Here is a 12,573-nt window from a genome sequence, read left to right on the forward strand (position 1 = left end):
TCTCAAGTTATGCTTAATATTGTCAACACCGTTTTCTGCCTTCTTAGACGGTTTACAGAGGGAAGCTTGTCATCTAGACAAACTGAATCTGACACAAAAATCCATACTCATAAAAAGTGCTGCCGTACTTTCCTGAGCCAAACGAGGCGCCACTGCAAAAGCTTTGGGGCAGGAGGCTCAGTCTCTGATGGCCGAGATGATTCCCCCTCGTTCCTCTGAACTTAGGAGGCAGGAGGTGCATCCCCAGCCCATTTGGAGCCCAGACCCGCAGCAGAAACAACAGTGACCCGGGAGCTAAATTCGCCAGCTCTTCAGAGGCAGGAAATCACCAGAACCTGAAATGGGCGGGGAACGGTCCCCGGAAAATGGGACTCCAAGTGATAGCGTTAGTTCTGTTAGAGACACAGGGACCCGCGGCACGAGTTTAGGAACAGCGAGGCACACTCTCCCTGGGGACTGCGGAGGCAGGCGCAGCGTCTGCCACCAGCGGGATTTTGCAGCGAGGGGACAGATTCGCCTCCGAATGCCAGCAGTAAATATGGGAATTTACAACCAAGGGGTAAGGGGGATGAGTGGGGTCTTTGGATGGAAAGTGACTACGAGGAAACAGTAGGACCGAGGGGCATTCCGACGAGATCCACGTGACAGGATTTCTGCGGGAGGCAGGCCGGGACGATCGTGTTACCTGGAGGGTCGTGGAGAGATAGGGCACTGACCAGATATCTGGGTGGTCAGGTGTCCAGGGGATGCTGGCTGACCTTTCTCACTAAAACGAGGCTCGCAGAGGACTCGCCCGAGGACAGGGCCCAATGGGGCTCAGATCCTCTGTCACTGCCCACGGCTGCTGTAACGAAGAGCCATAAGACCCAGGGGCTTCAGCGACAAAGTACTGTCTCATGGTTCTGGAGCCCGGAAGTCCAAAATCCAGGTGTTGCGGGGCTGGCCACCACTGAGGCTGAGGGAGACTCTGCCCCGGGCCTCTCTGCTCGGCGGATCGATGGCCGCCTCCTCCCCGTGTCTTCACACCGTCCTCTCTCTCTGCATGTTGTGTCCAAATTCCCCTTTTTCACAAGGACACCAGTCATGTTGGATCAGGACCCACCCTGGTGGCTGTGTTTTCACTTCACTGACTCCGTGAAGACCCCGCCTCCTAATAAGGCCACATTCTGAGGTCCCGGGGGTTAGAGCTTCTCCGCGTGGGTTCTGAGGGGACACAGGTCCGCCCATGACACTGGCTCCTGAGCAGCTGAGCAGCGGGCGCGGCCGGGTCTGCCGGCCCAGGGGGTCGCGTCGGGCGGAGCGTCCTGAGCGCCGGGCGGATGCCCCGTCCCTGTGACTAAACACATGGCTCTTCTAGTTCCAGGTCCTCCCGCGGGTGTCAAGGCGGCTGCGGCCTCAGCCTCCATGGTCTTTGTGTCCTGGCTGCCCCCGCTCAAGCTGAACGGCGTCATCAGAAAGTACACTGTGTTCTGCTCGCACCCCTACCCCACAGTAAGTTGGCGAACGGCCACGTGCCCTTCCAGCGTCTGCGTCTGCGGCCACGCGCTGCGGCCACACGCTGCGGCCACGCGCTGCGGCCACGCATCTGGAGCACACCCCCCCCCCCCCCCCTCTCCCACCTTCCCGGGGCGTCCGGTGCTTCCGTTTCTCTCCCCTCGTCTCCACGGACAGAGCGACATCCCCACGTACGCCTCATTCGAAGATACACCTCTGCGTCATAGGCAGGGACACGGTTGTCTAGAATTAGTGTTTATTTGGTGACTTCCCACAAAACTGCCAGCCGGCTCATCAAGCTCAAAATGCAGAGGTCTTAATTGTGCCTTAATTAATAGTCAGCGGACAACACCTATTGATTTTGCTGTTGGCCTCGTCCCTAAATGCGCTTCCCGCCCTCTCCCTCCCCCCTCCACCACCTCCCACCCTGCCTTCCTGCCCTGCCCCACCCCCACTAAGAAGCAGCCAGGGCAAATCCTGTTGTGTTAGAAACGAGGGACTTCCATGAGGTTCTGCGACCCTTACAATTATAATAGTCAGTTCAGTTCATTGTGAAGGAGTTAAAAGTTAGAGTACTTAATATTTCAAGGTGCAGTATTTATTATCATTAATATTATTACCACTGAATAACACCTGTAGAGGTAAACTACCCCTCAGACCAGATACAGAAAGGAAATTTTGGAGAGAATAAAACAAACGATTCATCAAAATTTATGATATTTTCATAGAAATTTTTATGACAAATTCTGAGGTAGGTACCATGTCTAATCTACCTTTTTTTTTTTTTTTTTTTACCTCCCGGCTCCCCAGCATAGAACTTCACATGCATAGCAATTCAATAAGTATTTGTGGAGGGGGTATGCAAACTAACTTTGATCTTACTGCTGTAAAACGTCGTAACAAAATTTCTCATTTTTACCATAGCCAGTGTACAGTTTAATGGCGCGGACATTCACGTGGTTGTGTAACCATCACCACCATCCGTCTCCAGAACTTTTTTATCTTCCCAACTGAAACTCTGCACCCATTAAACACTAACTCCTCATTCCACCCCACAACTCCTGGTGCCAGCATCCTGCTTTCTGTCCCTATAGATTGGACTCTTCTAGGGACCTCATATAGGTAGAATCACACAGTATTTTCCTGTTTCAACTGGCTTACCTCGCTAAAGCGTTCACGGTTCACCCATTTTATAGCATGTGTCAGAACTTCCTTTTCAAGGCCGAACTAACTTATTAATTAATCTCTTAATTAAAGTGATGTTTTCCGAAGTCTAGAGTCTATAGGGGACCCCAAGGCCTGGTGGCACTGTAGACAGTGAGCATGGGTGACGGTGGGGAGACCAGGTGAGCGTGTGCGTGCACCTCACCAAGGTTCACCTCTCTGCTGAAATCTCAAGTTGTATGTTCTGCCGTTCATATGTCAGCAGCGGCGCCTCTGGAGTCAAAATAGATTTAAGTGTGAAATGGTCAGAGTTGCGTTCCAGAACTTTCTGCAGGTTCTTTATTTGTTTTCAAACATATTCTCACCTGCTGAACCCTGAGATGCAAAGCCCAGAGACACAAAGCAGTGTGGATGCTGAGATGTGATGCTGGGCAGCTGGAATCTTCTACCAGGAGGCAGCTCACTGAGGACCCCTCTCGTTACCCCTAACGTGTCACCATTTTACCAAAGAGAGACAAAATTATTCCTGAAGTGAGAATACCCATATTCCAGTAGAATTCAAAGTGCTTTTATATCTTCATTCATTCACCTATTTGCTATAGGACTCACACTTGCTATTTTGACTCCAGCAGGCTAGAAAGAGCCTATCAGAGGGCGGGGAACACCGCAGCTTACGCCACCTTTCCTGCCAACCTCATCTCTGAACCGAAAACCCTGACCTGGCCAATTTGACGTTAGTCCTGAGTGACTGAGGCTTCGATCAGTGAGCCCCGTTCATGGGTGCCGTAGGCCACATTAGTCCCTACCCTCCCAGCCTGTGAATGCCATACCACACAAAAAGGGAGCGTCACCATCCTGAAAATGCCACCGAACGGTCTGTAGGGCGGAGTAGAAATGATTGGCCCAGGGAGACCCACGGCCTCTCCAGGCACAGAACAGTGAGGTTCAACCACCTAGTACCTTCTCGGCAAGACCCCCCCAAAGCCACAGCAGTGACATCAAGCCAACCAGAAGAGGTGGGGACAACAACTGAATTTCTCGCCCAGTTAATGTCCTACAACCACCCATAGGTGTCTCTGTGCTGGCTTTCGTTCATATTTAAAAACACCTAGACCTAAGGCTGTGATCATCACAGACGCCTGTGGCATGCTGGGCAGCGCCATGTATCAGACTTCGCACGGAGGGTCCAGAACCCTAGAGCTGTCCTCAGCAGAGCGAAGCGACCCCGAGCGGCTTCCATCCCACCCCTTCCGTGCACGCGGCCGTTCATCTGCTTCAAACACTGTTTAAGACCACGAGGCCGACTTTGTTAACAGACTTAATTTTTTAGAGCAGCTTCAGGTTGACAGCAGAATTGAGGGGGAGGTGCAGAGATTTTGTAGACAAGGCCTATTTTTAAAGTAAAATAAGAGCATTACAAGTGAAGATGAGAGAGAACTCATACTCTTCTCCAGAGGTAAACCCTTGGAAACCCCAGCTGTTGTTCTGTTTTTCACATGAAATGAATAAGAAACTAGAAATTAATGAAAAGGGGTATTTTTCCATCTTAAGTTTCCGAAATTTCATTTTAAGTCAGAGAACTAGATGCCGTCACGTTTTCAGAGGCTTTTACATGTCTTCCAATGTGTCAGAGCAAACACCAGAGGGCAGTCCAAGCTCTGTGTTTTTCTCCCTCCTGTATCTAAGGTTTTTTTTTTTTTTTTCTTTGAAATGACTTCATACTGGAATGTAGAGCATAGGAGGATGAATCAGGACGCAGCAGCCCTGGATTTCATCTTCTTTAGACGAGCCCCTCAGTTAACCTTGCCGATGTACGTTTTCTCTCAAAATGCCCAATTCATCTCCCTTCCCTGGGAACGGGCCTTGTTAAAAGACTCTTTTCCCTGTGTGTAAAATACATCGTCTAATCACAGGCATTTGTCTCGTGGTGTTCTCCCAGGTCAGCTTAGCGAAAGGCATTAGAAATTGAAACTTCGCGTGTGGCAGGACAAGAGACTGTAAATTCTTTTAAAGACTGATTGTCTCAAAGCACCTGGGAACACGTGAATCTCTCGGAGAGGGACCAAATGGGACATCGACCTCCCCGGTCAGAGATCGGACAGCAAAATCTCACTTCACTTGATTCAGGGACTCGTCCATATAATTTATAGACCATGGCTATTAATTTGAATATGTAATGCTTTGGGCGATCAATTCATTGTGATAAATTCATCTCCACTGTGCTCGGCAATGGGAATCCGAAGACGTGAGCTAAGCTTGATTTCCTAACGCCCCCTCCCTACGTAAAGGCAGTCCGTGAACTCTGTTATACGCCAAACAGGCACTAGGGTATAGGAATTGTCCATTTTGCAGTACTAACTAAACTGATTCCTGCAGAGCTGAGAGCTTCTCATTCATGAAGAATAAAATCAGAACGCTTAAATGAGTGTGTCAGTGAGCTGGGATCCACAGCAGTTTTTCCAGTTTCAGAGGATCACGTTATCTTGTTCTTGCACACAGTAGGTGCTCAATAGATGCTGCTTAGTGAGCAGATGAGAACATGCCAATAATCTTCATATCCAGGAGACTTTCAGGAATTACTTCTCCATGCGGTAGCCCCCGACTTAGAATGAAGCGAGCGCTCTGGGAAGCGAAGAAAGTGACCTCCGCCAGGGCCAGGCAGCTTTCGGTCTGAAGCGACAGGTGTGTTCACCTCTTAACTCTCCCGAGAGTGCGTTTACTGAAGCCACATTGGGCCGGGGACAAGGGGGAGGGGGCCTCAGAGACCCCGAAATATCCAGGAACCTCAAGTCAAAAAGCGGTGCAGTGATGGAATCAGGCAGATCGTATCTAGCTTGACCATCTACATTTATATAAATCATATTTTTTTTTGCAATGCTCGTTGTTCCAGAAGCCTCCATGGATGTCCCGGTTGGAAAATCCACAACCTCTTAGGAAGAGCTAACGTTTTACCTTTCTAAGCTTTAGCACAGCATGCTGAATATTGCTGTTTATTGTAGATTTACTTTTCTTAGCTTCCGTTATCATTTTATCCTTTCTCTCGTTGCTCCCTCTCCCAGGACCCTCGCCCTTAGATGTGGTCATTTTTCAATACGCTTCCTCTATCCTCTTTTCGTATTCTCCACAAATCACCGAATCGATTCTCATAATTTAACTATCATCGGAAGTTAAGGAGTTCAGATTTTTTAATCGCAAACCCTGACAATCTAAGAGAACCAGCCAGTCCTGTATTTCCGACTTTCTACCATCCGCGTCTTCATGGAACCCCAGTCAGACTTCACCTCCGACATCTCCAGAGCCAAACTCGTTCTTGCCCGCCTTGTCTTCCTGTGTCTAACGGGACCCTTTGGGTTCTGACCGGAAGGAAGCCTTAGAGCTACCTTTGACTCCCCTTCTCCCTCCCTACTCGTTATCCGATTGGTCACGTAATCATCTCTTCATTTACACAGCACGTATAGGTAAAGCACAGCTCTGGGCCGTGGGCGGAGCCAGGCTCTGGGTGTGTCAGTCGAGAGATGCTGAGTTATATTGCGTAACAAACAAGCCTGAAATCTCCGCGATCCATACCAACAGTCAGTTTGATTTTTCTCTCCCAGTCACATAAGTCGTGAGTTGGTGGTAGCTCTGTTCAGATTTAGCTTCACTCTGGGAAGGACCCAGGCAGGTTTCATGGCCGAGAGAATGAAATCTCTTGAGAGTCTGACATAGGCATGAAACGCTCCAGCACAGATCATGGCCAGAATTCGTCACACGGCCTCTCATGACTGCAAGGGAACTAGCAAGTTCAACCCTGATATGTTCCCAGAGGACAGGAACACTGGAATGTTTGGGGAACAGCTCTAATGACAACCATGGGACTGTGGTCATAGAGGACAGAGTGTCCTTCCTGAGGAGGTCCTAGCTCTAGGGAGGGCAGAAAGCACCAGAGGTGGTCACCATTTTATCCCTGGCTTGCAGGAGGTGAAGAATTCTACCTGATGAAAGGGTATAATGACCAGAAAAAATAGCATCACAAAGTGACATTGTGTCATAAGGATCCTGTCTCCGCAAAATCTTTAGTCTCTCCCTCCTTTCGCACCCACCACCGTTGCCTGGGTTCAGGTCCTCGCCTGGGGAGCCCAGACTAAGTCACCTTCCATCACCAGTGGAAGGCTAAGTCAAAGCCTTCCGCTCCCAGTCCGCTGTCCACATCACCGTCGTACTTACCTTTCAGATTCTAGATCTGACCATGTCACTCCCTGTGAAAACCCATCATTTCTTGGATGACCTTTCCCTTTTTCCCTAAAAAAAAAAGATTCGAAATCCTCAAGGTGACCTGTACAGATTTCCACAATCCAGCTCCAACCCTGTCTAGCCTCATATCCTACTAACCTTCCCCGCACCCAAAATCTAAGCCAGGCCATGTGCGTGTGAGTGTGTATGTATGAGAGAGAGTGCATGTTGGGTCCTCCTTGCCTTCTCCCTTTCATTCTCCCATGTAAACACACCCACTCTGAAGGCTCAACTTAAACGCCATATAAATTTTTCCGCCATTTTGAGCACGTGCTACACTCTAGCCACTATGTGCTAAATGCTTTGCGCCTGTGGTTTCCAGTCTTTTTTTTTATGACTCACAATAGGAAATACATTTTATAACCACGATTCAGGACACACACACACACACACACACACACACACGCACGCACACAAAACAAAGCTTCCTAAACAAAACTGACACTTAGCTGCACCTGATGCACTCTGGTATTTTCTGTTCTATTGGATTTTTTTATCTTCCGTTTAATTTTGTAAATGATTGTCATGACCTACTAGCTTCTGTAACCCACATTTTAAAAATCTGCCTTTCCATCAGTTAATTCCAAAGATTACTTGACGTGTGCAGGTAGGGTTGTTACTGTCATCTTCACTCTGCTGGTGCCATCTGGCTGGAGCCACACAGCTTAGTGAGATAAAGGCAGGGTCTGCCGCTTACAGGTGTCTGCGCTCCAAGTCCAGGCTCTTCACCCCGAAAGCCTAGCGACCACCTTCCCCGGGCAGCTGGCTCCATCTCACGTCAGTGATCCCAGCATCAGTTCTCTGCCTCCCTTCAGTGTCCCCAGAGACCATAGTCACTTGTATTATTGATAGGTGGGAGCATGGTCGGGCTCCTAGAGTGGTTTGTCACTTTCTTAAGTGCAGAAGCCACAGTTAGTCATTGTTATGCCTTCAGAAAACCTGCTATTATGCTGAAATAGTGGATATTCAGCAAATGTTGTGTCGAACTCAATTTTATGGATTATGGCTGTGAGTCATCCAATAGAGGCTAAGTCCTATAATGAAAGTTCTGCTTAATGAGGCAGGAAAGTATGTTATAAACTTTGGGATACTTTCTGTCTCAGAGGAGATAGAGAAAGGCCTGTGCTTTTAGATCACTGCCATGGAAATATTTCTTCGTGGTTCTGTCTAAAGGAGCTTCTGGCAGATCTCTTTCTTCTGTAATGGCAAAGCTAGAGATTATGGAGATGCCAAAGGTAGCCTGAGAATGCACAGTCATGTTCCGCTTACACATGTGCAAATAATTACTTGCTCATCAGAGCTTTGCTGAGAACTTCTGTGTGGCCGGCACGTGCTAGGCCCTCTGTATGCTTGTGAGTCATCAGATTTTACTCAGCATCTTATCTGTCCTACCATCATATGGCTGGGAAAAAAAAAAAAAAACAAGAAAAGATTCCTTCAGAGAAAGGTACATCTGAGCATCCCAGAGCAATGAAAACCGATGCTCATTTTATAAAAACTCTCGGGAAGTGTATTCTTGAAGTTTCCATGGAAATATCTCAGTATTTCACAGCCAGTTCTCATGGAAATGGTTCTAAATAATTTTTTCATGTTGTGTTTACGTCTGTTTATTAGACTTTGATCTTTCCAGCAGGTGGGCAAAACTGAATGTTATCATTTATAATCGAGTCCTTTTTTATGGGAAAAGAAAGGACTTCCATTGTTTGGTTTTTTTAGTTTTCCATTTTACTGTATGAGTTTCTGTACCTTCGAATTTTGGCAATGAGGATTATTACATTTATAATAAAGAACAAACGACAACAAAAATCTCCAGAGATTCCATGTATTTAGTACAGTTTAAAATGCAGTACAGTTTAAGGATTAGAATTCTTTAAAAATGTACAGATGAAGGCCTCGTCTTCAGAATAAGTAGACCAGTGGGTAGCAACTCCCTAATAATATTTCATTTTCTGTAGGTTGAGAAATGGAGGTCTCTTGGGTCCTTGTCCGTAATGATCTCGGGGACTCTCTAATTTTGTGTAAGATGAAGGTGACTTTGCAGAAACAGCATGGATGAAGAAGTGAATCACTTACTAGACCATAAATAAGTGTCCTATGTTTTCAAATAAGCTCCACATTATGCTTGTTTATTTGGTTAGTGAACCAGGTAACTAAAACAGAGTGCTTTGGCTAAGGTCTTGAGTAAGACATGAAATAGATCAGAGTCTACAAACATAGTTAACTACCAGGACTATAGAAAGTAAATATTTCGTAATTGGTTCATTTTAATGTTTCTGAGTGTTTTTAATCTTCTTAACTAATGTTTAGAAAATTCTTTTGAAATATCAGCATGTTTTCGCTATGCTATGAAGAAGCATAGGAAGTAAGAGTTTGCCCATGTCTTACGGGGAGTAATCGTATCCCCGGACATAGGTGTGGTTTAGAGGTTAAATATAGTGGGGAAAATCCTGAAGGAAAGGTGAAATTAACGTGGTAACGGGACAGAGTTGTGGAGCAGCTCATCATCAGTAGAAGCTTTCCTTTTTCTAAGCCTTCCCCAAAAAGCTTCGAAGAAGTACTGTTTTATCTAGGAAGCTGTTTTGATTATGTCAGCCTGTTGAGTTACCATCTTGTCCTGTTGGACATGCAAAGAAATCTCACTCAATCATTTGTTAAGGAGAGATTTAAGTCAAATATCTCTTCTGGTCTAATATTTTAACATGGAAAGCCTTGGTTGGCATTTATTTTGTAATCTTGTCTTTTAAAAATTGTCATCCTTCCCTTTTTACCTGTCATCAATGAACCAGCCAACAACTGCTCGATCTTTCTGTTGAATCCGTATTTTAATTTTTTTTATCATTATAGTGATCATTTAACTTTATTGAGCATCAAGTGAAAACCGTCAGTTGTTATAATTGGTCAAAAGGCAGGTGACACGTACTCTAAGGTTGGGAAAAGCCTGGCCTTTAAAATCCGGTGCCCAATTTTATACTTTACAGAGCAAAGGAAAAGAGAAACAAGCCCTGCAAATCTCTTTTGAAGCTGTCTCACAAGATAGCCTGCCCAAGTTCACAGATAAATTGCCAGTGAGTGTCGTGGCTTTGCGATGGCATTCATTCAGAGTAGGTGGCGGTGTGGGGCACCCTGAGCGTGCTTCTCCTTTGCTGCTGCTGCTTCCCCAGTACCCGCCCATTAAAATGCCCTTTGGATAAACTAGCTTTGAAAGAGTCCAGCTTTGCAAACATCTTTTAACTTTGCCTGACATAGACATATGATACTATTTAAGGAAATAAATTGGTTTCAAATCTTTCTCAATTAAGACTTAATGAAAATAGCTATTTTTTCCAGTACTGTATACTATGCACATATTGTTTTTATTACTAAGAACAGCCTGTCTCACTAATTTCTTTCTTATATGTGAGAAGTTACGTGATGCTAAACTAGATCTTTTTGCAGAATTTATCGGATAGGTCGTAGCAATCGAGTTAAATTAATAGAGTAATTTATATGGCAGAGGGTTTGACAATGGTGAAGGGATGAGGCAAAATTGTAGTAAATGGAGGAGATTTTGTGAGAAAGAGCCTGGGAACCGTAAGGCTCCCGTAACACCTGTCTGGCTGATCGGAGGGCACCCCCAACTCTAAACAGTCACGTGGAGAAACTAGTTTCTTGCCTTTTCTGGATGTCGACTTGAATTCACTTGCAAACTATCATAACAATAATTTTTATTTTAGAAGGCCAAAAAGTAAAATATGTCATGTTTGGAAGGCTTCTTAAAAACTAGCCAATAGTCATGTGTGTGATCGCTACTGCAGAGAGCCGAGTAACATGCAGAAGGAAACACCTAAGTCGACGTGGATAAAACCAGTAGCTTTAATCACTGTTCTTTCTGGACACACTGGCCCCTGACCCTGGCCCAGAAGGAAGCACTCGGTGCTACAGGATTATTTTCTTTTAGAGACGAAAACAGTGAAACAAAATGAAGATTGACTTTAAAAGTATTATACGTAAGAATTTTGGAAACAGAGGCAAATCTTAAATTGCTCCAGCTGACTGCTTATTCTTCATGGAAGCCAGGCCATTTCTCTGCTGCTAAAAAGAAAGATTTTATACGTTCTGAAAATGTTATTGCCAGATGATAATAATTAGAAGAGCTACCCATTTTGTTTATCCTGCTTTGGGGAAGATTTTCTTTGAATCACTGCTGTGAATATTCTATCTACGAAATCAGAGCATTCGAGTTTCTTTTTTTTTTTTACTGCATGTGAATAATTAGATACAGAGCTTTTTAAAGCACTATATTTCTTTGATAGAATTAGTTTTTCATTAAAAAGTTAATTGAATTTTCTTAAAGTGGAATTTCCGTACATCCATCAGACACGCTGAGTAATTTGATCTGAGCAGCCTGTGACCCCATAGTCATTCTCTGCCCAGTTTTCTATTAAAATAATTTCTGGGTTATTATTATACTCGGTTAATATGACAGGCATTTTCTCAGCGCATTCCACTTAGTGGTTAGCGGGTCCCAACTCTGCCAAGCTCTGAGCCAGGACCGAGGACCCTGGGAATTCACAGAGGAAGGGGTGAGGTGGGGACCACCCTGAAGGACCCTGAATTCCATCTGGCGGGGGAGAGATTGAGAGGGTAGGGCGACGTGCAGGACCATAATTCAAAGCAGAGTAAAGATGAGGACCATAAAAGACACACAAACGAAGGGCGGATAGGGCGCCCGATGGTGGGGGTTAGACAAGTTCATCTTTGAACTTGAGCTAAATCACGCGAGGGATTTCAAAGAGAATTCAGCAATTACTGGGGAAACGTCCAGTTTTACAGACATGACTAAAGAGCATGTAAAGTAACTTGATGGCTAATTTTATCTTATTTCCTGGCTAATAAACTATCTTAGACACGAAAAGTTTACACCAAAACCACAAGGCACAATGATCCTGGAGTGAAAACTGATCTGAAGGACACTGTTCCCAGGCTTGCCGTGGGGGACCTCGAACCACCAGCAACCTGGGCACTCTCGTGAGGACTGCACTGTCAGGGTCCTTAGGAACCCATGACTCCACCCGCCAGACCTAAAGCAGCGACGCAAAGGCAGGACCCTAGAGCGTGAGCCTCTGGCTTGGGTATTACGAGGTTTATACGCTGAGCTGCATTTTCCACTCTAGGCATAGTTTAAGGGAGGCAAACATATCAGAAGTCTTATTTAAAAACCTTACTATAAATCTTTTTTTAAAAATCGAATTCATGAAGTTCCCATGTATTTTCTTAGGCATTTTTCAAATATTAATCATGCACTCGACTGTGGCCGGAATAGCTTTAGAAAGGGAATTCCAATGATTTTATTTCTAGATTTCAGCAGGAATTTGTCAGAATCCTACCTTGCTCCCTTTAATTAATCTTCCATTTGCCAAGCCATGATCATTTCTTTTCCTCTTGGACAGGAACTTACCTTATAATTTACACAGCGAATCGACCTCCGTAAATGCCCATGCATTCAAACTCAGCAGCTGTTCATGAGCTTGTGCTGTTACTAAGCGTGGCACAAGAGCTTTTGCATAAATTTTCCTACACACCCCAAAGTGGAGATGTATAGTACAGAAAGTTTACATGGCTGGCCCCAGGGGTGCCGTACCTCTGGCCGTCCGTCATCAGCCA

At 45.5% G+C, this 12,573-nt stretch overlaps 1 protein-coding gene across 1 annotated transcript in view; it reads left to right on the top strand.

Moving 5' to 3' along the window:
• Window positions 1–12,573, top strand: part of DSCAM (DS cell adhesion molecule) — a gene marked incomplete at its 5' end in the record, with an annotated part of 274,168 nt that overhangs the window by 182,799 nt on the left and 78,796 nt on the right. Inside the window, one exon of the mRNA XM_011375311.1 lies at window positions 1,364–1,491. Within this exon, the coding sequence (XP_011373613.1) occupies window positions 1,364–1,491 (128 nt within the window). The remainder of the gene's footprint in view (window positions 1–1,363; window positions 1,492–12,573) is intronic.

Source organism: Pteropus vampyrus, unplaced genomic scaffold (assembly GCF_000151845.1).
Source record: "Pteropus vampyrus isolate Shadow unplaced genomic scaffold, Pvam_2.0 Scaffold270, whole genome shotgun sequence".
Taxonomy (NCBI): domain Eukaryota; kingdom Metazoa; phylum Chordata; class Mammalia; order Chiroptera; family Pteropodidae; genus Pteropus; species Pteropus vampyrus.